The 27,610-nt window shown below is 43.7% G+C and overlaps 1 protein-coding gene across 19 annotated transcripts in view; it reads left to right on the top strand.

Annotated features, from left to right (window-relative positions):
• The window catches only part of LOC122552637 (septin-11), a 141,523-nt gene that overhangs the window by 73,452 nt on the left and 40,461 nt on the right, over positions 1-27,610 (top strand). For all 19 annotated transcript variants that reach the window (XR_015756943.1, XR_015756944.1, XR_015756945.1 and 16 more), the window contains 3 exons: positions 16,400-16,520; positions 23,561-23,756; positions 25,099-25,285. Coding sequence is in view for 16 of the 19 variants with exons in the window: in XM_087986183.1 (XP_087842309.1) it covers positions 16,400-16,520; positions 23,561-23,756; positions 25,099-25,285 (504 nt within the window). In the remaining 3 variants the exon portion in view is untranslated. The remainder of the gene's footprint in view (positions 1-16,399; positions 16,521-23,560; positions 23,757-25,098; positions 25,286-27,610) is intronic.

Genomic DNA, 27,610 nt, shown 5'->3' on the forward strand with positions numbered 1-27,610 from the left:
TGGCAACATCCTTGTAAATCGTTTCTGAACCCTTTCAAGTTTCACAACATCTTTCCGATAGCAAGGAAACAAGAATTGCACGCAATATTCCAACAGTGGCCTAACCAATGTCCTGTACAGCCGCAACATGACCTCCCAACCCCTGTACCCAATATTCTGACCAATAAAGGAAAGCATACCAAATGCCGCCTTCACTACCATATCTACCTGTAACTCTACTTTCAAGGAGCTATGAACCTGCACTCCAAGGTCTCTTTGTTCTGCAACACTCCCTGGCACCTTATCATTAAGTGTATAAGTCCTGCTAAGATTTGCTTTCCCAAAATACAGCATCTCGCATTTATCTGAATTAAACTCCATCTGCCATGTCTCAGCCTACTGGCCCATCTGATCAAGATCCTGTTGTACTCTGAGGTAATCTTCTTCGCTGTCCACTGCACCTCCAATTTTGGTGTCATTTGCAAGCTTACTAACTATACCTCTTATGCTCACATCCAAATCATTTATATAAATGACAAAAAGTAGGTGACCCAGCACCGAACCTTGTGGCGCTCTACTGGTCACAGTCCGCCATCTGAAAAACAATTCTCCACAACCACCCTCTGTCTTCTACCTTTGAGCCAGTTCTGTATCCAAATAACTAGTTCTCCCTATATTCAGTGAGATCTAACCTTGTTAATCAGCCTCCCATGGGGAACCTTGCCTTATTGAAGTCCATATAGGTCACATCTACTGTTCTGCCCTCATCAATCCTCTTTGTTACTTCCTCAAAAAACTCAATCAGGTTTGTGAGACATGATTTCCCATGCACAAAGCCATGTTGACTCTCCCCAATCAGTCCTTGCCTTTCCAAATACATGTACATCCTGTCCCTCAGGATTCCCTCCAACAATGTGCCCACCACCGACGTCAGGCTCACTGGTCTATAGTTCCCTGGCTTGTCCTTACCACCCTTCTGAAACAGTGGCACAACGTTAGCCAACCTCCAGTCTTCCGGTACCTCACCTGTGACTATCGATGATACAAATATCTCAGCAAGAGGCCCAGCAATCACTTCTCTAGCTTCCCACAGAGTTCTCGGGTACGCTTGATCAGGTCCTGGGGATTTATCCACCTTTAACCATTTCAAGACATCCAGCACTTCCTCATATGTAATCTGGACATCTTGCAAGATGTCACCATCTATTTCCCTACGGTCTATATCTTCCATATCCTTTTCCACATTAAATACTGTTGCAAAATATTCATTTAGTATCTTCCCCCATTACCTGCGGCTCTACACAAAGGCCCCCTTGCTCATCATTGAGGGGCTGCAAAATGTGGTGCTGGAAAAACACAGCAGGCCAGGCAGCATCCGAGGAGCAGGAGAATCGACGTTTTGGGCATAAGCCCTTCTTCAAGAAAGAAATTCCTGAAGAAGGGCTTATGTCCGAAACGTCGATTCTCCTGCTCCTCGGATGCTGCCTGGCCTGCTGTGTTTTTCCAGCACCACATTTTGCAACTCTGGTACTCCAGCATCTGCCGTCCTCACTTTCTCCTAGCTCATCTTTGAGGGGGCACTATTCTCTCCCTAGTTACCCTTTTGTCCTTAATGTATTTGTAAAAACCCTTTGGATTCTCCTTAAACCTAGTTGCCAAAGCTATCTCATGTCACCTTTTTGCTGTCCTGATTTCCCTCTTAAGTATACTCTTACTGCCTTTATATCTTCTAAGGATTCACTCAATCTATCCTCTCTATGCCTGGCATATGCTTCCTTCTTTTTCTTAACCAAACCCTCAATTTCTTTAGTCATCCAGCATTCCCTATACCTACCAGTCTTTCCTTTCACCCTAACAGGAATATACTTTCTCTGGATTCTCGTTATCTCATTCCTGAAGACTTCCCATTTTCCAGCCGTCCCTTTACTTGCGAGCAGCTGCCCCCAATCAGTTTTTGAAAGTTCTTGCCTAATACTGTCAAAATTGGCCTTTCTGCAATTTAGAACTTCAACGTTTAGATCTGGTCTATCCTTTTCCATCACTATTTTAAATCTAATAGAATTATGGTCGCTCGCCCCAAAGTGCTCCCCCACTGACATCTCACTTACCTGCCCTGCCTTATTTCCCAGGAGGAGGTCAAGTTTTGTACCTTCTCTCATCGGTATATCCACACACTGAATCAGAAAATTTTCTTGTACACACTTAACAAATTCCTATCCATCTAAACCCTTAACATTATGGGAGTCCCAGCCTATATTTGGAAAGCTAAAATTCCCTACCATAACCACCCTATTATTCTTAGATAGCTGAGATCTCCTTACAAAATTTCTTTCTCAATTTCCCTCTGACTATTAGGGGGTCTATAATACAATCCAATAAGGTGATCCTCCCTTTCTTATTTCTCAGTTCTACCCAGATAACCTCCCTGGATCTTTTTCCAGGAATATCCTCCCTCAGCACAGCCGTAATGCTATCCCTTATCAAAAATGCCACTCCCCCTCCTCTCTTGCCTCCCTTTCTATCCCTCCTGTAGCATTTGTATCCTGGAACATTAAACTGCCAGTCCTGCCCATCCCTGAGCCATGTTTCTGTAATTGCTATGATATCCCAGTCCCATGTTCCTAATCATGCCCTGAGTTCATCTGCCTTCCCTGTTAGTCCCCTTGCATTGAAATAAATGCAGTTTAATTTATTAGTCCCACCTTGTCCCTGCCTGCCCTGACTGTTTGACTCACTTCTGTTTTCAACTATACCAGTCTCAGATTGATGTCTTTGCTCACTATCTCCCTGGGCCCCCCCACCTACCCCACCTTACTAATTTAACTCCTTCCGAGGAGTTGTAGCAAATCTCCCTGCCAGTATATTAGTCCCCTTCCAATTTAGTTGAATCCGTCCTTCTTGTACAGGTCACTTCTACCCCAAAAGAGATTTCAATGATCCAAAAATGTGAATCCTTCTCACATACACCAGTTCCTCAGCCTTGCATTCCTCTGCTCTATCCTCCTATTCCTGCCCTCACTAGCTTGTAGCACCGGGAGTAATCCAGATATTACTACTCTCGAGGACCTCCTTTTTAAATTTCTGCCTAACTCTCTGTAACCTCCCTTCAGAATCTCAACCTCTTCCCTTCCTATGTCATTGGTTCCAATGTGGACAATGACCTCTTGCTGAACCCTCTCCCCCTTGAGGACATTCTGCACCCTCTCTGAAACATCCTTTATCCTGGCACCAGGGAAACAACGCACCATTGTTATGTTTTGCTGGTGGCCACAGAAACATTTGTCTGTACCTCAGATTAGAGAGGCCCCTAACAGAATTGATCTTTTGGAACCCAACGTACCCCTCAGTGCATTAGAGCCAGTCTCAATACCAGAAACTTTGCTGTTTGTGCTACGTTCCCCTGTGAATCGATCACCCCCTACATTTTCCAAAACAGCATACCTGTTTGAAATGGGGATAGCCACAGAAGACTCCTGCACTATCTGCCTACCTCTCTTACCTTTCCTGGAGTTAACACATCTATATGACTGTATCTGAGACTTTTCCCCCCTTCCTCTAAAACTGCCATCCATCGCATACCATTGCTGTTGCAAATTCCTCATTGCCTCTAACTGTCTCTCCGACCGATCCATTTGATCTGATAGGATTCGCAACCAACAGCATTTATTACAGATATAAGCCGCAGTAACCCTTAAACTGTCTTTAAACTCCCACATCTGACAAGAAACACGTATCACTCTACTAAATGCCATTTTTGCTCCTTCACGATCTACAGACCCAGAAAATAATACTGTCCTATTCCTCTAAAAACAGTGCTCCTGGTTAAATTAATAGTCATGGCTTATATTTTAAGTTTAATCAAGAGACATATCTCAAAAAACATATAATCAAGAATGAACCCACTCTGCTCACTACTGCAGACCTTCTGAAGGCCACACTTAAAACAATTCACTTATCTGTTTCTGTGCAGTGACTTCACCAAAACAGTTCCTCCAAGATCACTTATGAATTTAGTTTTGATCGTTCTTGCTGACCAGTAGCAGCAACTGGTTGACTGGTCACCTTTACCCGGTAATGAGTTGTGCCATTAAAAGAATTGTCCAGGAGGTGACCAACTATCCAAGAACTGAGTAGAGAATTTTAACTTTTGTTTACATTCTGTTTTCATCTTGTGGACTTGTCAGTGACTTAACTTGAGGTTGGTTACATGACAAGCTTCCTCCTCAGAACTTATCTTTCTGCCTTCCACATATTCAACTTTTCTTTTGCAGAGGTCACCACATGGAGAGCTCTGATTTCTCTGCCGCACTCTAGGCATTTCTATGCTACTTTGGCTAAATAACCTATTGCCTCCCCTAAAGTAAGCCAATACATACCTCTTACATTAAAGGCACTCCTCTCCCCTTGCCAAACTTTCAATGCAAATGCTATGCATGGAATTCATGCCTTGAAGAGCAACTTTATTGTAGAATCATAGAATCCCGACAATGTGAATGCTGGCCACCTGGCCCATCAAGTCCATACCGACCCTCCAAAGAGCATCTTACCTAGACTCACCCCGTACCCTATCCCTTTAACTCTGCAATTTCCATTGCTAACATCCACCTAACATCCCTGGACACTGGGCAATTTAGCATGGCCAGTACAACTATCCTACGCATCTTTGAACTGTGGGAGGAAACTGGGGCACCTGGGGGAAACCTATGCAGCGATAGGGAGAATGTGCAAACTCCACACCATTAACAAATGGAAGGCAAAACCCAGACTATATTGGAAATTTGAAGACTATTTATTTTTAAGAGTGGAATTGAACCAGGGTACCTGATGCTGTGAGGCAGCAGTACTAACTTCTGCAACACTGTGCCAATGCAACTTTAGTCTCCATTTGATGAATTGCCACCCCTTACAGTGATGTATCGGGCCCAGCCCCTGGTTTAATTATCACCTCATCCCTTAACATTACTTGAACTATATACTGCACTCTGATTCCTGTCATGTAATTTCACAAGAGATAACTCCATAAATGGTGAACTTCCAGCATCTCTCGAAGCAAACTAACTCCTATCTGTAATAAATTCAATTCCCTCACTTTTTTTTAAATGGTGCAAAATTCCTGTTTACAATAATGTATGAGACAGTCATGAACAGTACATTTGCATGATAATACTTGTGTTATAAATGCCTGGTGTACTGAATGGTGGTGCCATGGTGTACATTAGAGACCATCTTGAATATCAGGATGATCTAGGGTTGCAGTGCTTTATAGCTATCCTGTGATACCTGTTTTTCTAAACAACCTGTTCAGAGATACTTTACACGCCGCTGGAGAAGGTGGGACTTGAACCCGGGTCTCTGTGGTCACATGGGTTAGGGAAATACAGGCTACATCTTGACTACTTTGTCTTGCAGTCCTCATAAATTCATAATAATCTAATTTTGGACTCAAATACTGAGTCTTTTTGAATATATTTCTCAGCTCACAATGTGTTGTGCAACATACACTGTTAGCTCCATATAGATTGTGGTGCAGTGTCAAATGATGACACTCAGAATACTGTTGTATACAAATGTTGGAACACACAGTTCCTAAAACATACTGGAATAACATAACAATATAACAGCTGCATTGCTTGCACAGTTGATAAACTTAGCAACATATTCATAATGTCAGTTGGGACATGAAAACATGGGACCAGATGCAAGTGAACAGGAGAATAAAAAGGAGCTTGGGATATTAAAGATAGTACTTTGTGCATTTCTTTCACTCGCTTCAGTTGTGAGATGATTTAAATATTTGCAGCATTTGTCCAAACTGCTCATTTCATATTTATCTATAGAATATCTTCATTCAAGGTAAAATTTCATGGTAAGCTGGTTGCAACTAATGACAGCTGTACTTGCATTTGCTTAGAATTTATATTCACAATTTGCAAGATACAATTGTTAGCTCATATCTAATACAGGTCGGTCGTTCAGAAGACTTTACACATGGCAGTTACCCTTTGACCACATAAAAAAAGTATTCAAATCTGAATCTTGATCCCTGGAACATTGGGGAATTGTGACACAAATAATCTCATCCCTTTAAGAGATTTAATTACACTATTTTTGATGTTGCTATTTCATCTGAAATGCTTTACAAAGGACTCGAGCCAAAAGTTTGTCCATTGTGCTCAAAACAACATACAACTGACTACAAACACTCAGAAAAACAAATAACTATTGCAAATACACAAATCAGATAGTATCTGAAACAATTCAACTAACGATTCAGGTGTGGCCCTTCTCCTTGTTCTTAATATTCTTAATGTGTTTACCTGAATAGATTACAAATATTTATACAGGGAATAAAACAGTTTAACAGATGAAGCAGGCACACATTCACTTGGCAGCATAAAGACATTCTGGGAGAAGGTTTGCTTTCATATCCCCACTTCAAACAGTGCTGCACAGATTTCTATCAATTCCTCCTTCAGAGGCAGACTATGAGGCCAGTATCCACTATGGGTTCCTCATTGATAGTACTGCCAAGTATTGAGGTACCCTGCACTGTACCACCCACTGAGCAGATTTAACCATCCACTCCCTGATGGGTTGTGTGGGAGGGTGGGGTGAGGGAGAAGGTTAATGAGAGAAAGAAAATAGAAAGGTGGAGGAGGAATTGGAAAGAGGGGACATCATAAGAATACCAGGCAGGAAAACATGCTTCCTGATTGCCTCAAGTCAATTTCATATTCCATTTAGGCTAGATGCAACAATTGTGTTGTATTCTATCTCTGTCAGGAAATCTTTAAGATACAGAGTATGTCAGTATGCCTTCAAGAGATATGGCATTATCACCCTATCATAACCTGTGACTTAAGGATATAAAGATCTCATACTCCATCTTTTAACTTGGATCACTTGAATCATGACATGTTAATGGAAATACACTGCTGTTTGTAATTGATTAACTTAATGTAAGGCCAGACACTGATGTACCGCTGAATATAATATTTGTTCATTTTAGTGAACCGTAATAAATATTTGTTGGATCTTTCATTACCACATTAGCCACTTATTACAACTTGTATTACAGGAATAACATTAGCATCACCACATCAGGTAAAGTTAACATGCTGAAGGAAAAACCAAGATTATACTGGAACTTTTAAGACAACTTATTTTTGATGTTAAGGTGGTAAATGGGTTTTAGATATCAGTTGACCATGATGTAATTGATTGGCACAATAAACATTAGCAGCTGAATGGCTCGCTGTGGTTTCTGTATCTGAATGGCCATTTCCATCACCACATGTTGAGAGGTTTGCAATATATTTTCCGCAGAACATTATAAAGTGATATTCAGTTCACTTTACCAAGTGAATTAGAAGATTTTATTTCCATGTAGTGTGCTGTAGCTTGTTGGAAAGACTAGAGATTTATGTATGTATTGAAGCAAAATTGTAATACCTATTGTTAGAAACGAAAATCGCTTCTCAATAATCGCTCTAGACAAATTCAGGAAAACAAAGTTTTATTAACAAGTCAAGTCTGCAGAGTTGGGCACCCTTGAAGAAAAGGCGCGCTGAGGCTTACAAAGTCTCCATTATATACAGTACAAGTCCCTCCTCTCCTTGGCTCTAACAAGCCATGAGGTTCACATTCTTAAAAACATCATTATTCTTATCACAAAGTCTGCAACAAATGGCTCCAGAGTCTCTAAAGTTGTTGTTTTTCTCACCCTGTAGTCTTATCAGTCAAAGACTTCAGTCTGTAACAGATGTCTCTCGAGTCGTTCCCCTATCCTGGAGTCTTATCAGTCAAGGACTCATCCTTCCCTGCCTGTGTTAATGGTTTCATCAATCAAGGGCCTGTTTGTTTTTACTCTGCTCACAAATTGTCAGCATTCTGCACAATTTAAACTAGCCTGTTTGTTTTTACTCTGCTCACAAATTGTCAGCATTCTGCACAATTTAAACTATTCTACTTTTGAGTATATAAAATGTTCTAGAAAAGAAACAAAAGTTTTGTCTTTTATTATAGATCAGTCTGTGGTCCAGGCACATCTTAAAGTTTAAACCGAAATTACCTCTCACAATTCCACCCTTTTCTTTCTTTAAGATGTGCCTGACCAAGATAAGCCCCCCCTCCCTCAAGGGCCCGGGAAATCCTTGGTCTTTCGCAGCAACATCACTTTAAGTTCCCGCGTCCCATGTTGTGGAACCACCACTGCCTGGAGTCGGGAAATATTTTTCTGAATTAAAAACTGAATACAGGGAGTTAGGCAGGGTAATACGAGAAGAAGAATCATGCCTCCCCCAACCACCAGCAACGCCGTGCGCCACCAGCTACCACCTAGGAGACCATCCCACCATCCGATGCCACTAAGAGGACGCCAAGATTGTACTGGCACATGGGCCAATTTCCGAATTTCATCGGAAATTTTCAAAACCGCTTTACCATTATCGTCAATTTCTAGACAGCAGTTTGTCAGGTTAAATTTTCCACACACACCCCCCTCCGAGGCCAATAGATAATCCAAGGCAAGTCGGTTTTGATATATAGCAGCCCTCATCTGATCTTGCTGCTGAGCCAACAACTCTAGGGCCAGGGCAGTCCGGTTAGTAATGACCTCTACGACTGCTTGGAGCCTGATAATTCAATTTAACATATAGATAGGAGTACGATATCCCCATGATCCGTCCTGTGCCCACGTAGCCGGCCCGTAGTATTCAATAATCCGGGCCGGTGGCCACTCATCCCCCCAATCACCGACTTGGATATCCCTTGGCGACCTACGCAGGGAATCAAAGAGTTTAACTCCCAAATCATCGCCTTCCTCCCGGGGTAATAGGAAGAATTCAGGTCTTATTAGACCCAGGAAGCATACTCCAGCCCATCCCATGGGCAGTTTGGAATATGCCTGATTACCGCATATCCAAAATAGGCCATCTGGAGCAGGCCCTCCCTGCCTCACAACGTCATCCCACAACTCCTTTACCCCAGGGACGCCCTCATAAGGACCAGGACCACTGCAATTCCAGTATTCGGATTGTTGACCCCGTGGCAGAGTCTGGACAGGATTATTCCAGCATTGATTCCCCTGACAACCACCGCTCCACACTCTTTTCATGCCATCGGAAGGGTCAGCACTTAGCTCGTAAGAGGAGGAATCAGAACGTAACCGAATGCAATTTTGATGATCTCGGTGTGCAATGTACCAAGCAATATTCTCAGGCCACCATACTCGCGTGGTTGCATCCAATATATTCTGACAGGGGCTAATCCCTACCTTCACGGTCCCCTTGCCTTCAATACAGAACTGGCCCTCAGGGCTGTTTGTCAGTCTTCACCCCTGGCTTTTTCTGTCGTTGTCATGAGTCCAAGTGGTTTGCAGCAATTCCCCTATGTCTAAGCTTTGACCAGTCCACGGCCATTGTTCCGACATATGCAGCCCCCCACAGACCCAGCAATTGCTAACATTTAAAACAGTGGCTATTCTAGAGGTGAGATCAATAAACAGGTTTTGTGTAACATCAGGGAGTTCAATCTTTCCTTCTACCTTTGCGTATATAGATGGCACTTTAGGGAGCACGACCGTTCCCTGACGGTCTTGCTCTTTCCCCAATCCCCGATCAGGGATCTGTATCTTGGTCTCCTTGACTCTGTCAACCTGCTCCCTGAGCAACACGGAGGATAGGTCCCACCCCCCAGTTTTGCTAATACACACCCAGCGGTCATTTATAGGGCATCCATGGATTTTGCCACCGTATCCTTTATTATATATCTGATAATAGGGTCTCCCATCCTCCCAACATTCATGGCGTGCACTCACATCGTAACACCTATCGTCCACATAGGAATGGGACACAAATGATCCCGAATAGATTCGAATCCCAAGTCTTACTGTAGTTCGACATTTGTCACATCTCCCCTCACCCTCCCCCACATACAGGAGTAAACTGATCAATATCCCCACCAATACAGTCCAAGTAGAGTTCATTATTGCTGTCTTTTCAGTTTTACCGACAACGGCTTGTCCCCTTGCTCGCATGTCCAGGTGCTTTCTTCTTCAGGCGGAACAGGCCCCTTTATCCTTGATGCGTGGACCCACCCTTTTTCTTTCGTCCGAACAGCTGCTTCAGTTGTTAATAGAACCAGGAACGGTCCTTCCCACCGCGGCTGGAGCTTTTCGGCCTTCCAGGTCTTAACAAGTATCCAATCTCCGGGCTCCACCTTATGCAGGAGGAAGTCAAGCGGCGGAGTCTGAGCCAGGAGACCTTTCCTCCGGAGTTCTGCAAAAGAACGGGATAAGGCCAGTAAATAGGTTCGGATAAATACATCCCCCCCTTGTAGAGTGGGACATCCATCAACCTTACTCCAATACGGTAATCCGAACAGCATTTCATAGGGGGAAACCCCGACATCTCGGCGAGGTGCCGTACGTATCCTCAATAGGGCAATGGGCAGGCACTTTGGCCAGGGTAACTTAGTTTCTAACATCAGCTTAGTCAATTGGGTCTTGAGCGTGCCATTCATTCTCTCAACTCGACCCGAACTCTGAGGATGCCAGGGTGCGTGGAATTTCCATTGGATACCCAGGGCAGTACAGATCAAATGGTGTAGCTTAGAAATAAAATGCGTCCCGCAGTCGGAGTCGATAGATTCCATTATGCCATATCTCGGGATTATGTTCTCTAACAACAGTCGGGCCACGGTCGGTGCATCGTCTTTGGCAGTTGGGAAAGCCTCTACCCAGTGAGTGAAATGGTCTACTATTACTAGCAGATATTTCCATCTCTGTACTGGGGGTAATTCTGTAAAGTCGACTTGGATCCTCTGAAATGGCCTAATCGCGAGGGGCTGACCACCGGCTGGCATAGAACGCATGACCTTCCGATTAATACGCCGGCAAGTGGGGCATCCGACTACCTCTTGTTGGGCTAATGTGTATATCCCCCTGCATACATAGTCTCTCAGGATTGTATCACACATGGCTTGCACCCCCCAGTGGGTCTGATGGTGTAATCGGTGCAGAATACCCCGGGTGATCTGTTTGTTCAGTACTTGTCTCCCATCAGGAACCGTCCACTTCCCGTTAGTATCTAGCCGGGCACCCAATTGATCCATTTTATCAATCTCCCCCTGGGTGAAGACGGGTTGTTTAGCGAGCCTTTCCCTCAACGGTATTAACGTTAACAATTGGACGGATTTTTCGACCGCTGCCCGCTTGGCTTCCTCGTCTGCCAGCCGGTTTCCCACCGCTTCCGGTGTCAACCCCTTCTGGTGACCGGGTACATGGACTACTGCAAGTTCCGTAGGTAACGCCAGGGCTTCCAATGTTAGGCTGATCATTTGTTCGTGAGCTAATTCTTTTCCCCGGGAAGTTATCAATCCTCGCTCTTTCCAGATTTTCCCGAAAGTATGAACGACTCCGTATGCATACTTTGAGTCAGTATATATGGTTCCCACTTTCCCTTCCAACAACTTCAGGGCCCTCTGGAGGGCGTACAACTCACAGGATTGGGCTGACCACTTCCCGGGCAGTCGTCCGGACTCAATCGCCCGTTTCGTTGCACCATCTATGACAGCATAGCCACTGTATCGTACTCCACTGATGCACCGGGAGGACCCGTCGATATACAGTTCCTGTCCCTCACCCAGCGGGGCTTCTTGCAGGTCCTCTCGGCTCTTGGTCTGCAAGTCCACAAATTCCACACAATCATGCTCCTGTTCCCCGTCTGCAGGACGTCCGTACAGAAACTGGGCTGGGTTGCAACTGAGATCTTTTGCAAAATTGAGATCGTTCCCGGTCATCAAAATCGTCTCATACTTCAGGATGCGAGAGTCTGTTAACCAGCCGTGAGCCTTTTGAGCCAGTATGGTACTAACCGAATGTGGGGAGTATACTGTGATCCTTCCTCCAAAGGTAAGTTTTCAGGCCTCTTCTACTAACATTGCCGTAGCTGCCACTGCCTGTATACAGGTCGGCCATCCACATGACACAGGGTCTAACATTTTTGACAAAAATGCAACCGGCTGACGTTTCCCCGCCCGCAGCTGAGTAAGCACACCCTGGGCAATTCCGCCGGCGCTATTGACATATAACTGGAACGGTTCCTTCAGGGTGGGTAAAGCCAATACCGGAGCTCGAATCAGTTTATTTTTAATAATATTAAATCGCTGCTCCTCCTCATCTGACCAGTCCACCTTTTGTCCTTCTTGTCCCAGTTTGTCGTACAAAAATTTTACTAAAGTGGTGTAACTTTCAATCCATATCCGGCAATACCCTACTAGTCCCAGGAATTGTCTGACTTCCTTCTTCGTCCTGGGTATTGGCATACCCGTAATTCCTGATATTCGTTCTGGCGTGATACGGCGGTGCCCCTTACTGACTTGATGGCCCAGATATCTTACTTCTCGTTCCACAAACTGGAGTTTTGTCCTGGAGACGCGTAGACCCTGTTTCCCCAGGAAGTTCAGCAGGGCAACGGTGTCTGCTCGCACCTCCTCTTCTCTTGGTCCTGAGAGTAAGAGATCATCGACATATTGGAGCAATTGATTCTCCGCGTTACACCGAAATCCTCCTAAGATCTGCTCCAGTATTTGTCCAAACAAATTGGGTGACTCCGTGAATCCCTGCGGCAAGACCGTCCATCTTAACTGTCGTTTTCGTCCTGTGAAGGGATTCTCCCATTCAAAGGCAAAAAGGTTCCGACTTTCTTCGTCAAGGGGGCAACTCCAGAAAGCATCCTTCAGATCTATTACGCTGAACCATTCATGTTCGGGGGGAATTTTACTCATTAATGTGTAGGGATTAGGTACCACCGGGTATCTAGCCTGGACTACTTCATTCAACCCCCGCAAGTCTTGCACCAGCCTATATGTCCCGTCCGGCTTCCTCACAGGGAGTATTGGAGTATTGAAAGGGGACATGCATTCCTCCAGTAGTCCATCTGTGATTAATCTTTCTATCACCGGTTGTAACCCCTCTCGTCCTTCCATAGCAATCCGGTATTGTTCCCTTCTTACCGGGCCTCTTCCTGGTAACATGGTGATTTGGAGAGGTTTGATGTTTAGACCCCCTCTGTTCCCCTCTCGGTACCATACTTCCGGGTCTATTTGTTGATCATCTTCTTCGGTGAGGGCGAACAACCTTACCACCATTTCCCCGTTATTTGGTACCGTTCCGATCCCTAGTTTGACCTGCAAGTCTCTTCCTAACAAATTAAACCCCGCCGATGGCAGTAGAAGGAGGTCTCGTTTAGTAGTTCTGTTTTCATACCCAATTTCCACGTCCTCCACCACTGGGACTTGTAATTTCTGTCCTCCAATTCCAGATACCCCCATAACTTTTCCTCCTGCTCGGGTGCCGGGGGGTATTTGGATTATACTTGATCTTTCGGCTCCCGAGTCCACCATAAATGTGATCTCCGATCCTTGGGGCCCTACTTTCAAGTTTACCAGGGGTTCCTGTCGATAGTCCTTTTGCCCCAAGGGTAGGAACCCCCGACCTCCCTAATCTTCCTCCATCAGGGCGTACGACCTCACCTCCCGCTTGTAGCGGGAGCACTCCCGTTTAAAATGTCCCTCTTCATTACAATAGTAACATCTGAGTGTCCTCTTCGTTTCCCTGTCGCGGTCTCGCGTTCCTCTACTCTTCCTTTGTTCCGGCCATGGTTCTCTTTTCCTCTGCTCTTGCCACGACTCTCCCCTTTCCTGTTTCTGCCACGGCTCTCCCTTTTCCTTTCTTCCAGCTGTCATTTGTTGCACCGTTTGCATCATTATCTTTGTCGCCTTCCTTTGCTTCTCATCGTCCCTTCTCACAAACACCTTTTGCGCCTCCCGTAGTAGTTCACTTAAAGATTTACTATCCCAATCATCCGTTTTCTCTAACTTCTTTCGTATGTCCGGCCAGGCTTTTGATACAAACTCTACCCGTATGAGTTGTTGCCCCACGTCCGTCTCAGGGTCCACCCCAGCAAACTGCTGCAAATTCTTCCTAATCCTGTCTAGGAAGTCCGTAGGGGTTTCCTCCGGGTTTTGATGATTACCAAAGGCCTTGGTAAAATTGTGCCCCTTCGGGGCTGCGTGTCTTATTCCTTTTATCCAATATTCCCGCATGTCTCTCGTGTTGCGCCGTCCTCCCTCCGTGTTCTTATCCCACTCGGGGTCGGTGAGGGGAAACTTCTGCTCCCCTCCTTCTCCCCCCTCTCTCTCCCAGACCAAGAGCGCAGCTTGTCGTATCATCTGACGCTCCTGGCTAGAGAACAATGTTTTCATGATGGAACACATCTCTTCCCACGTGTAAGTATTCGGAACCAGGAACTGATCCAATTGTTCAGCAAGTCCCATGGGGTCCTCTAGTAGACCCTTCATCTCCCTCCTGAAATTCCGTACTTCAGTACTCGTCAAGGGAACGTTCACATATCCCGTCCTTCCCTCCTCGCCCCCCATGGGCACTTCCCGGAGTGGATTCATTCTTGCAATCGAGACAGGGTTTTGTCTGTGACCCTTTTCAGCTTGAGATCTGGTCTGTACCCCTGAGGTAGTTTGTGATTCCTCCCCATTTTCTTCCCCTTCCCCTGAATCGTCGTCACCCGAAGGAACATTCTGTGGGGCAGACGGGGTCACGTAGGGCGGCGATAAGTGATCTAAAGGGTCCCATTCTTTCTGCCCTTTAGAGTCTTTATTAGTTACCTGCATTTGGCAAGATATCGTAACCGGTAGCCAACAAAGGGCATAATCACTTTCTTCCAGATTAACATCAGGTTTTGAATTGACATATAAAATGAGGGCTTGCCGGACCCAGTCTTCGTCAGTACCGAATCTAGGCCACCACACTGAGTCGCCCTGAATAGGTTTCTGGGACCACTTTTGACAGTATTTTACCATCTTCCTTTTAGATTTTCCCTTTCTTCCACCCTGATCCCAATTATTTAGCATTCTCCCTAACGGACTATCGTCAGGTACCCTGGGGTATGTGTCATTGTCCCTGTTTAAGCCTACCTTTCCCTTAATCGCCTTAGATCCCTTATTTCCCATTTCCGAGGACTTCGTATTTTTCCCGTGATAATCTATCACAATGTAGCCAATTCCCGGACCTTCAGTCCCGTGATCGCCCAGGTTCCTTTGCAGGCACCCCCGGTCTTTGGATTCCTGTGTCCTACGTCTCTGTGACACAGATCACAGGCACCCCGTAGGTACACGTTCCTCCTCAAACACGGTCTCTGCAAAATCCCTCACAGGCGAGCCCCGATCTCTAGATTCCTGAGTCCCACGTCTCTGTAGAAAAAAAATCCACAGGCACCCCGTAGGTCCCCAGTCCTCCGGAAACACGGTCCCCGCAAGTTTTTTCTTACCTGGGTTCGGTGCACCGAAATTACTCGATCGTTAACCGTCCCCACTGCCTCGGGTACACCCCTCCTTTGTTTTCCTGAGCCTCCCGGATATCACTCGCTCAAGCCGCGCGGGGCGACAAAGAATCAGGGACTGCCGAACTCGGCAGGGTGCACCTTCTCCGATATCCTTCCTCAACTCCCCTTGCGGCCGGAGTGTTGATCCCGGACGAGCCCCCAAGTTGTTAGAAACGAAAATCGCTTCTCAATAATCGCTCTAGACAAATTCAGGAAAACAAAGTTTTATTAACAAGTCAAGTCTGCAGAGTTGGGCACCCTTGAAGAAAAGGCGCGCTGAGGCTTACAAAGTCTCCCATTATATACAGTACAAGTCCCTCCTCTCCTTGGCTCTAACAAGCCATGAGGTTCACATTCTTAAAAACATCATTATTCTTATCACAAAGTCTGCAACAAATGGCTCCAGAGTCTCTAAAGTTGTTGTTTTTCTCACCCTGTAGTCTTATCAGTCAAAGACTTCAGTCTGTAACAGATGTCTCTCGAGTCGTTCCCCTATCCTGGAGTCTTATCAGTCAAGGACTCATCCTTCCCTGCCTGTGTTAATGGTTTCATCAATCAAGGGCCTGTTTGTTTTTACTCTGCTCACAAATTGTCAGCATTCTGCACAATTTAAACTATTCTACTTTTGAGTATATAAAATGTTCTAGAAAAGAAACAAAAGTTTTGTCTTTTATTATAGATCAGTCTGTGGTCCAGGCACATCTTAAAGTTTAAACCGAAATTACCTCTCACACCTATGATATTTTAATTTAGTTTTGGATCGAGTAACGTACATTGGTACCATTGCTCCCCAAGACTCCTTGACATATTTGCTGGGTGCCTACATCGATCTGCATGTTAATAGATTTTGTCTCAAGATCTCACTGAAAGGCTTGTTAGGTACTCCCTCCAGCTCTCCCATAAATGAATCATAAGCGATGGTGCCTTTAATATGCAAAGCAGCCCTAAGGGCTCATGTAAGCTGAAAATAACCATTAGCTGTTTAATTAAAACTACATTTTTATTCCTTCTTACTTTTGCAGTCACATAATGAAGATTTACGAAACTTGAATCTTGCCGGTCATGTTGGATTTGACAGTCTTCCAGATCAGTTAGTCAACAAGTCAACAACACAAGGATTTTGCTTTAACATTCTTTGTGTCGGTGAGTAAAATATGAAAGCACTAAAGAAGGAGCTTTAACCTAGAGATTCTCATGTCGACTAAATATCACGAGAGAAACACGCAGTTGTTAGTTAAGGAATAAAAGTCGGTCATAAAGTTAGGAGAGCCTTTTTTTCTGATCGTGAATGAATTGTCTTTTTGAGTTTTTGTTTATGTCTACTTAAACTGTAGTTTAACTCGTTTCCAAAAGATAGGAGATGGACAGTAGAGCACATTTTTGGTACTATATTGAAGTGTCAGCCTTGCTGGGAAAGGGGTGAATGTGGAACCCTTCAATGTGGAACGCAGGATTGTCATTGCAAGTAATCTTATAACAGAGTATGCACTTAGTGATGTGCACTTGAATAATGATGGATGAGTTTGAACAATGAAGTTAATCAAAGGGGGTTAGTGCGAGTAAGTACTCAATAGACCTTCATCTGTGTTTCTATTGAGGAGCAGCACTCTCGAATTGTGTACAGGAATTCACAGGCTGCTTAGTATTGATTTTATGACTACATTATGACTCTCATTACCTTCTGGGAACTCAGAATCAGGCCTAACATTCACAGTATTTGCTACTGACTAGTTTGATTTATTTATGTTCTCCCTCCCTAAAATGCTTGTATGGAAATCACATTTTGAAAGTTAACTCTGTGTTTCTAAGATTACTCAGTGAATTGCTTTGGATTAAATGCAAAATCTTAAAAATTTATTCATGCAATGTGGGCACTGGATGGACAAGCATTTATTGCTCATCCCTAGGGCCCTTGAGAAAGTGGTGGTGATCTGATTTACTGATGCCAGATTTCTGCAGCATTTACCAAAAATCCAGATGGATGGGACAAAAAAGTCCTAAAAATAGTTCACCCACTAAGTCCTGGGATGCAACTGCGTTCTAACATGGTCTGTTTGGCTAATGTTACTTGCAAGCATAAGCGTTTCTACCTGAGGAGGTTATAAACACTGCCTGTTTCATTGTGGAATTTTTTTTATTTGGAGGGGGTTGATGGAGTAGACTTTGGAATGGATTGAACAACTCAAATAGTTTAATACCCGCCCCCTGCACTCATTTTCACTTTTCAACCCCATCAAAGATTTGACTGCATGCTACTGCATTGGAACATTTCGAGGGTGACATATTAAGAGCCTTTGAAACCTAACCTCAAACCCAAGCAATTAGATATATTGAAGTGCAAGTTTTGGGTCAGTGAAGTGCCCAGATTCTTGATCACAAATACACCTAGGAGAAAGTGAAGACTGGAGATCAGAGTCGAAAAGTGTGGTCCAGGAAAAGCACAGCCAGTCAGGCAGCATCCGAGGAACAGGAGAGTTGACATTTTGACCATGACCTCTTCATCCTGATGAAGAGCTCGTGCTCAAAATGTCGACTCTCCTGCTCCTCAGATGCAGCCTGACTGGCTGTGCTTTGCCAGCACAAAACTTTTTGACTCTCAAATAAACCAGTCCACTGTTAAACTTAAAGGATGTTGCACTGGAAATCAAGCCCTGCTATTCCCAGAGTCGTAAAAGGTAAAGATTTTATAAATGTACAGAGAATTTCCCTAGCTATACTGAACCAATTATAAGAATAAGTTTCAATCAGAATAAATAGATTATTGAGTTAATTAAAGAAGCCTGGTGGATATTTGTACAAAAGAGAAGTTGACTATTTTGATAATTGATTCAACAAATTTATATACTGTGTACAACTGGAGTAGTGGTGCTTGATTACCAGAGCACTCCTCCTATCACAGTCATAACAAGACAGTATATTGAAGGAATCTTCAGATTCCTGAAGAAGGGCCTGTGCCTGAAACGTCGAATCTCCTGTTCCCTGGATGCTGCCTGACCTGCTGTGCTGTTCCAGCAATAAAGTTTCAACTTTGATCTCCAGCATCTGCAGACCTCACTTTCTCCCCCAGTATATTGAAGGAAGCTTCCTTTTGGCAAGGGGTCTTGAACCAGAGCATGCCAGTATAAAACGAGTTTAGAAAAAACTTCATGCTGTTAGGTTATTTTTCTTGAGGTTCTTACACAACTTGTTGCAACTGCAAGACACCAACTTCTGTGAACAGCCAAACTTTATTAAGCAAGTACAAACTTTTGGAGGAACCCTTAACACAGTTTGCAGGACCGTGTCAAGAGAAGTCTCTGAACGTGGGAACAGTTCTACTTTGTAGAGGATTTTACATCACCATCAGTAATGCCCACAAGACCACCCCTGCCACTCCCTCATAGTCACATGCCATTCAAGACACAATGTAGCGATTTGATTATTTCCAGAAACAATGAGATTAGATCATTCTTTAACTGCTGGAGATGGCTATGTAAGTTGATTCTGAATTGTAGGAGATAGCTATGTAAATTGTTTCTGAATTGTAGGAGATAGCTATGTAAATTGTTTCTGAATTGCAGGAGTTGGCGTCTTAAGTTTTTTACATTCTGCCTGCAAGACAAAAAAGCACCTCCTTCCACCCTGCCTCCTGTAAAAATGTTATCCCTTATTCCCAATTCCTCCGCCCCGCTGCATCTGCTCCCAGGAGGACCAGTTTCACCACAGAACACACCAGATGGCCTCCTCTTTTAAAGACTGCAACTTCCCATCCCACGTGGTTGATGATGCCTTCTCATCCACTTCCCGTACCTCCGTCCTCGAACCCCACCCCTCTAACCGCAACAAGGACAGAACCCCTCTGACCCTCACTTTCCACCCCACCAACCTCCATATACATTGCATCATTTCTGCCACCTACAAATGGACTGTACCACCAGAGATATATTTCCCTCCCCACCCTTGTCCACTTTCCGTAAAGACCATTCCCTCTGCGATTGCCTCGTCAGGTCCATGCACCCTCCCCTCCCGGCCCCTTCCCATGCCACCGCAGGAATTGCGAAATCTGCACCCACACCTCCCTCCTCACCTCTGTCCAAGGCCCCAAAGGAGCCTTCCACATCCATCAAAGTTTCACCTGCACTTCAACACGTCATTTATTGTATCCATTGCTCCCAATCCAGTGTCCTCTACACTGGGGAGAGAAAACACCTACTCGCAGAGTGCTTCAGAGAACATCTCTGGGACACCCGCACCACCAAACCCCATCGCCCTGTGACGGGACACTTCAACTCTCCCTCCCACTCAGCCAAGGACATGCAGGTCCTGGGCCGCCTCCTTTGCCACTCCCTAACCACCTGATGCCTGGAGGAAGAAAGCCTCATCTTCTGCCTGAGGACCTTCCAACCCCATGCATCAATGTGGATTTCACCAGTTTCCTCATTTTCCCTCCCCCCCAACCTTATCCAAGCTCCAACCTTCCAGCTCAGCACTGCCCTCATGACCTGTCCTACTTGTCCATCTTCCTTCCAACCTATTTGCTCCTATCACCATTACCCCCACTTCCATCCACCTAGCTATTCCCCCCCCCCCCCCCCCCCATTTATTTCTCCATCCCCGAGGCTCCCAGCCTCATTCCTGATGAGGAGCTTTTGCCAGAAACGTCAATTTTCCTGCTCGGATGCTGCCTGACCTGCTGTGTTTTTCCAGCACCACACTCTTGACTCTAATCTCCAGCATCTGCTGTCCTCACTTTTACTTAGAGAAACATACCACCCTCCCCTGGGACATCCAATTTCTTACAGGTTATCAGAACAAATGAACCCTTTAACATCTCAATGCAATGAATGTTTAGGTACTGCAGTAAACCCTGAGGAATGGGCAAAGGAGGGGAACTAGCTGAGTTACTGTTTCAGAGAGCTGGTATAAATGTGGTGGTTTAATAGCCTTCTCCTATGCTCTAAACTTTCAATGATTCTGTATCCACATCGTTACACTGGAACGTTTAGCCTGGCTATCTGTCTTTGGGTATTGACAGATATTTGGGTTTTGATGGTACCATGTGAAAGAAGGTATATTGCTGTGTTATAATCTTTCAGTGCCCTATCCAACATTGTAGTGGGAGCAATGTTGCCACAAAGCCTTGCAGTAGTTTACACAGGCAGCTCACCATCACTTCAGGGCACCCCAGAGTTGGACAAGAACTGTAGCCATGGCTGCACGTGCCATGTTCTGAGATCATTTCAAAACCACAACAAACAGGAACAGGACCTTTTGGCCCGTTGAGCCTTTTCCACTATTCAATAGGATCATGGCTGATCCTACATTCCTCACATCCACTTCTCTCCATTTTTCCCTTAACCGTTGATTCCCCTGCTGATCAAGAATCTGTCTCTGTCAGCCTTAAATATACACAAGGACTATACCCTCTCTGTGGCAAGAAGTTTCAAAGACACTTAACCCAGAAGAAATTCTTCTTCCGTTTCAAAAAATGACAAAATATCTGTTAAAATATAATGATTAGGATGTCAGGAAAAAGAAAGGGATGAATGTACATGGAATGGTTAAGGTAAAGACTCATTTTCTGGAGTGCAATTGTATTAGGAAAGACCTACTTTATACAGCTTAGTATAGAGCCATTCCAGATGAAGCAGCAATCTGCTTCATCGTGGCCCTCATGTCGCTTAGTGTCAACTGGAGTGAGTTCCCAATTTAACTCTTGGATAAACTACCTGTCTCTTATAAAATTCAATTCTCATTTTTTTTTTGTTGTTTCCCCCCCCCCCCGCCAAACTCCTGTTTTATATATTATAGCAGGGTAGATTTCCATTTGCTGCATTGATTGCCAGCTCCAGTTCCTCTGACAATTCCATATGCATTCTTGCCTTCTGTTTCTCTTATGTTGCAGTGAGATTTCTGAAAAATAAATATGACAACTATTATTGTTCATTTTGGAATGTTCAGTTCCAACGGAAATGCTCTGATGGTGGAGTACTTGAATCAGTTATATTCATTTTGGAAAATCTTTTGTCTCCATTGCAACAATACTTCAATCAAAAATTCATTTTTCTGTCTTTTTTTAGCACTGAAAATCCCTTGGAACACTGGATCACTTGATTGACAAATTGTTTATATTGCAAAGTTGAGTGCTGTTTGGTGTATGTGAGAGATCTATGGAAACCACCTTGTTAAAATTGCTGAAGTCTTGTATTCACAATTTGATCACAAGCTCAGCGAACTTTGTATGAACACAATGGTTACTTTGTCAGTTGTGCTGATGCAGCACATTTGTGAGGTTACTTCAGATGTTGCTTTTGTAAAGTTAAAACGGCCTCTGTGTTTAGGGCCAAGAGCCTCTTTAATTCTTTTACTGTAGTGTCTGGGCACATTGTTTATGTGCACAGGGTCCTTTACATGTTTCTAACACAGCTATCCATGTGTGATGATTTAGAGGTCAACTTGTGCAATGGCCTACGGGAAGTTTTGGATTACTGTGCAACAGCGGAACGTATAGGGAGCATTGCTTTGGCATCTTGTATTTTGTTTAATGATGTTTTCCTCCGAGTGAGGTGCAAATGAATTCCCAGCATGAATTGTAGATCACTAGAAGTGGTGGGAATAAAGAGGTAGATACTCGGTGGCTCCAATCAATTTTATTCATATAAGTGAAACTCTCAACACCTAAGAAAACGGTAAAAGTATTTGTGGCTTCGTGCATCAGTGTTTGATCACTCTGGGTTTCACTGCGTCGTACAGAATTACTTTATTTTCATTTTTTAAAAACTTGACAATTTCATAAAACTGACCAAGTGGAGACTGTGAAAAATAAGGTTGAGTAAATGGGAAGGAAACAACAATTCCTACAGAAGAAATTCCTACTTTTTCTAATGGTAAAACATTAGGACAATTCTGTTTCATTTTACTGCAAGATCACAAGGTCAATGAAAATGAGGAAGGCCATTCAACCTATCCTAATTACTCCCTGTAGAAAGATGAAATGGACAAACTTTCTCATCCACACACCTTTCTGTTTTAAAAAAAAATGCCATTCGTGTTTACAAATCAGAGAGGCCTTTTGGATAATCATTACTATATCAACTGTTTTACAGAGAAATCAGAAGTAATGTCACTGGTCTCCCGCAACCCCCCACCCCCCCCCAACTCACACGCTTCCTTTATTTATCCACTTTCCCTTAGAGTAACAATACATTGTTTCAATGAGACTCGGGCAGAACATTCCATATTTCAACCATCCTTTGTAAAGAATATTTTCCTAATCTGTCATTGTTCACTATAGTTTCACCCAATTACTTTCTCGCTACTTCCCAAACAGTGCAAATGCTCCTTCCATGTGGCTCAATGAAGAACGTAGGAGGGCCTGTCCGGAGTAATATCAGGTATACCTAACAATGAAGTGAACCTGGAAGGGTTACAACGTAGGACTATCTTTGTGTCAAACAGCGGAAGCAACAAGTGATAGAGTTACGTGACCCCACAACCAACAAATCAGATATAAGCTCTGTAGTCCTGTAACATCCAATCAAGAATGGCAGTGCACAATTAAGCAACTCGCTGGAAGAGGAACTCCCAAAATATGAATATTCATCTGCTAGATTTCTTGTACCATGTTACTCTAATGTCTTGTGGACATGATATTTTTGTGAATTGATTTCAGTAATAGGACTTATCTCATTTGACTTCTCTGTATGGCCAAACTGAACAAAACCTTTTCAGGAACTTCTTTAATACTGTCAGATCATCTGTGGATGATGATCTTTCTTCTTATCGTTCTTTATCCTCAGCAGTTGCCAATTGTCAATTAATATCCTAAAACATTACTACAGTTGCTGGATTAATAGTCTAGTGATAATATCACTAGGCCACCGCCTCTTCCAATCGAGTTTATTCAGGACTGAAATCAGTACATTTTTGGATGCAGAGGTAATTGAAAATGTGACAGAGACATAGTGTTTGAATCTGGCATTAATTTTAGGTATTTCTGTTTTGACTATTACAAAACCATTGAAAATTTCTGATTTAAGGAAACATCTGTTATGAATTATAGGCAGACTAGATCAATTGCTTAGAGCTTTTGTGTATAATTTTTTTAAAAATGGCTACATATAACTCTCCTCACCATTTCACCAATAATGAATTAAATGAGTTTTTAAGCATATTTTAAAGTATCATTTTAAAAATATCTTTAGGTGAAACTGGTATCGGTAAATCAACATTAATGGACACTTTGTTCAACACTAAATTTGAAAATGCACCAGCCTCTCACACTGAACCCGGTGTTCGGTTGAAATCAAGCAGCTATGAACTACAAGAAAGTAATGTACGGCTAAAGCTGACCATTGTCGATACAGTAGGATTTGGAGACCAGATAAACAAAGAAGACAGGTCAGTTTTTAAATGATTGTTGTTGAAAATATTGCATTACATTTCTGCACCCAACATCACTGATGCTGTAAGCATTTCCAGTACCTAACCAAGATGTTATTCTTCAAGTTGGAATTGACATAATGAGTGCAAAAATCAGTTTGATCCTGGAGACCAATAATTTCCAATCCTGTGCTTATCAAATGTCTACATAGTGGGCTTTTCCTTAGATGCCATTAAATGGTAATCTGGAGTGAGGCTAGCAATGGGGGGGTGTGTGGGCAGGGTGGCTGGGGGATGCAGGTAGGAGGTGATTGTGATAGGTTGATGGGGAGGGTGGAGTGGATAGGTGGGAAGGAAGATGAACAGGTAGGTCAGGTCAAGAGGTGGTGCAGAATTGGAGGGTTTGATCTGGGATGAGGTGTGTCTGGGGAGATTTGGAAATTGACAAAGTCAGTGTTGATGCCTCTTCCCAACGAGGAAGAGAAGGTGTTTTTCCTCCAATCGGCAGATGGCTTTGATTTGGCAGTGAAGGAGGCCCAAGATTTGCATGTCCTTGGGGAAGTTGAAGTGGTTGGCAACAGAATGATGAGGTTGGTTGGTGAGTGCAGACCAGATATGTTCCCTGAGCCGCTCTGCGAATTGGCACTCAGTCTCCCCGATGTAGAAGAAACCACATTGAGAGCAGCAGATGCAGTAAATGAGGTGGACTGATTTGAAATGATCCATTGGGGCGCTGGATGGAGGTGATGGGGGGAGGTGTGGGTGCAGGTTTTGCACCCCATGTGCTGCCAGGAGAAGGTGACTGGTGCAGATGGTGGGTTAGTGGGGAATATGGTGCTAACGAGGGAGTCGTGGAGGGAATGGTCTCTGCGGAATGCATTTGGGATGGGGTGGGACAGATATGTTTGATGGTGAGGTCTGACTGGGAGACAGAGAAATGGCAGAGGATAATGCACTGCACCTGGAGATTCATGGGGTGGAATATGAGGACCAGGGAGGCTCTAAGCTTGTTATGGGGGGTGGCGGCATGTGGTTAGCACTGCTGCCTCACAGGCCAAAGGAACCCAGGTTTAATTCTACCTTCTTGTGACTGTATGTGGAATTTGCATTTTCTCCCCATGCCTGTGTGTGTTTCCTCCCACAATCCAAACACGTGGATTAGCCATTCTAAATTGCCCATAGTGTGCAGGCTAGGTGGACTAGCCATGGGAAATGCAGGGTTACAGAAATACAGTAGTGGGGTGGATCTGGGTGGGATGCTCTTACAGTATGGACTCAATGGGCTGAATGGCCTGTTTCTATACTAGAGGGATTCTTTGATTCTATACCTTAAATAACATACCAGTTGTTTGCATTTCAGCTACAAACCTATCGTTGAATACATTGACGCACAGTTTGAAGCCTACCTCCAGGAAGAATTGAAAATAAGGCGTTCCTTCTACAATTATCCTGACTCAAGAATCCATGCCTGTCTCTACTTCATTGCGCCCACAGGACACTCGCTAAAATCTCTTGACCTTGTTACTATGAAAAAATTGGATAGTAAGGTAATTGACTGTCAAATCTCTAAAGAAAATATTAGTCAACTTTTGAAAGCATGAGGGATTATTTACAATTTATAGTCTGAGTACAACGGGATCTTGATCAAATGGGCCAGTCGGCGAGGAGTGGCAGATGGAGTTTCATTTAGATAAATGTGAGGTGCTGCATTTTGGAAAGGCAAATCAGGGCAGAGCTTATACATTTATTGGTAAGTTTCTGAGGAGGATTGCAGAACAGAGAGACCTTGGAGTGCAGCTTCATAGTTCCTTGAAAGTGGAGTCACTGATAGATAGAATAGTGAAAAAGGCATTTGGTATACTTTCCTTTATTGGTCAGAGCATTGAGTATAGGAGTTGGGAGGTCATGTTGCAGCTGTACAGGACATTGGTTAGGCCACTTTAGGAATATTGTGTGCAATTCTGGTCTCCCTCCTATTGGAAGGATATTATGAAACTTGAAAGGGTTCAGAAAAGATTTACAAGGACGTTGCCAAGGTTGGAGGGTTTGAGCTATAGGGAGAGGCTGAATTGGCTGGGGCTGTTTTCCCTGGAGCAGTGGAGGCTGAGGATTGACATTATAGAAGTTTATAAAATCTTGAAGGGTATGGTAGGGTAAATAGACAAGGTCTTTTCCCTGGGGTGGGGGAGTCCAGAACTAGAGGGCATAGGTTTAGGGTGAGAGGGGAAAGATTTAAAAGGGAGCTAAGGGGCAACTTTTTCACCCAGAGAGTGGTGCGTGTATGGAATGAGCTACTAGTGGAAGTGGTGGTGGCTGGTACATTTAAAAGGCATTTGGATGAGTATATGAATAGAAAAGGTTTAGGGGGATATGGGCCAAGTGCTGGCAAATGGGACTAGATTAGTTTAAGATCTCTCGTTGGCATAGATGTGTTGGACTGAAGGGTCTGTTTCCATGCTGTATATTTCTATGAATCTATAAATCAGTCTTAAATTGACCTTTTTTACCTTATATTCTGGTGTGTTTCTGTTGCTTTTTAAAGGTTGAGAAAGGGCATTTGACATACTTGTTTTAAATGCTTGACTCTTAAAGGAGTCCCATTATGTTCTTGTCATTTACTTCATTTTAATTTATACAATCAGTTTAGTATTTGAGTAAAAATAACTAAATGTAAAAGTATACAATTAGTCCATTTGCTCCAGGTATTTATCATATGAATATTGATCACAAGGCATGTAAAATCTATCCAGTGCATATCTAATTACAACATACTGTGACTTGAACTAACTTTGGCCTAACATGAACAAAAGAGACAATTAGGTGTTAAATATTATCAGTATTTATAACAGCACACTTACTGAAACTCTCAACCATGCCCTTGTTACCTAGACTTGAATATTTCTAGCTAACTTCTCATATTAGTGTACAAAATACCATGCAAGGACTGCACAAAACACTTTACAGGACAAACAGGAAGACAGCTAACAATCGCATATATGAACATCAACTAGCCACGAAACGACACGACCAGCTATCCTTAGTAGCCACACACGCAGACAACAAGCAACATGAATTCGACTGGGACAACACTACTATCATAGGGCAAGCCAGACAGAGAACAGCCAGGGAATTCCTAGAGGCATGGCATTCATCCACAAACTCCATCAACAAACACATCGACCTGGACCCAATATACCAACCACTACAGCGGACAGCTGAAACTGACAACCGGAAGTGGCAGGGACAGACCACTATAAACACCGGAGGAAACATCAAAGAAGTGCTTCGCAGGAGGCTCCCAAGCACTGATGATGTCGCCTAGCCAGGGGACGAAACGTTTGCAACAAAAACTTCCAGCTCGGCGAACAGAACCACAGCATGTTTATTTGAAACTGCAAGCTTTCGGAGCCCCCACTCCTTCCTCAGGCAGCTACTGAGAGAGAATACATTAGACACAGAATTTATAAGTAAAAGACTAATGCGAATATATTGAACAAACCTAGATGGCTATTAAGTCTTTAATCAGTTAGAATGGAGGTGCAGGTTTTGATTTATAAATCTGTAAATCCCAGAATTTTTTTCAGGTCATTGCCCCAAGATAACTTCAGGTTTTATCAGAATAAAGGTGACAGTTCAGGTCAGACAATGCATTTTAGGTGTGAGGCCATGTTTCATGTCTGTTTGTATCTCAACCTGGAGTCAGATTAGTTTTATTTCCAAAGTAGAAGTTTATAAAAAGCCACATTTGTGCTTTTTGAACAAAATAGAATGTATCTGCAAGTACATATCTGCAAATGCAAATTCACCCCATAGATTTATATGTGTGTGTGCATGTGCACGTATGTAAGGGAGAGAGAATGCATGTGTGAGAG

This window comes from Chiloscyllium plagiosum, unplaced genomic scaffold, assembly GCF_037043375.1.
Source record: "Chiloscyllium plagiosum isolate Xiang-an unplaced genomic scaffold, Cpla_swu_hap1 HiC_scaffold_1, whole genome shotgun sequence".
In the NCBI taxonomy this organism is placed as follows: Eukaryota; Metazoa; Chordata; class Chondrichthyes; order Orectolobiformes; family Hemiscylliidae; genus Chiloscyllium; species Chiloscyllium plagiosum.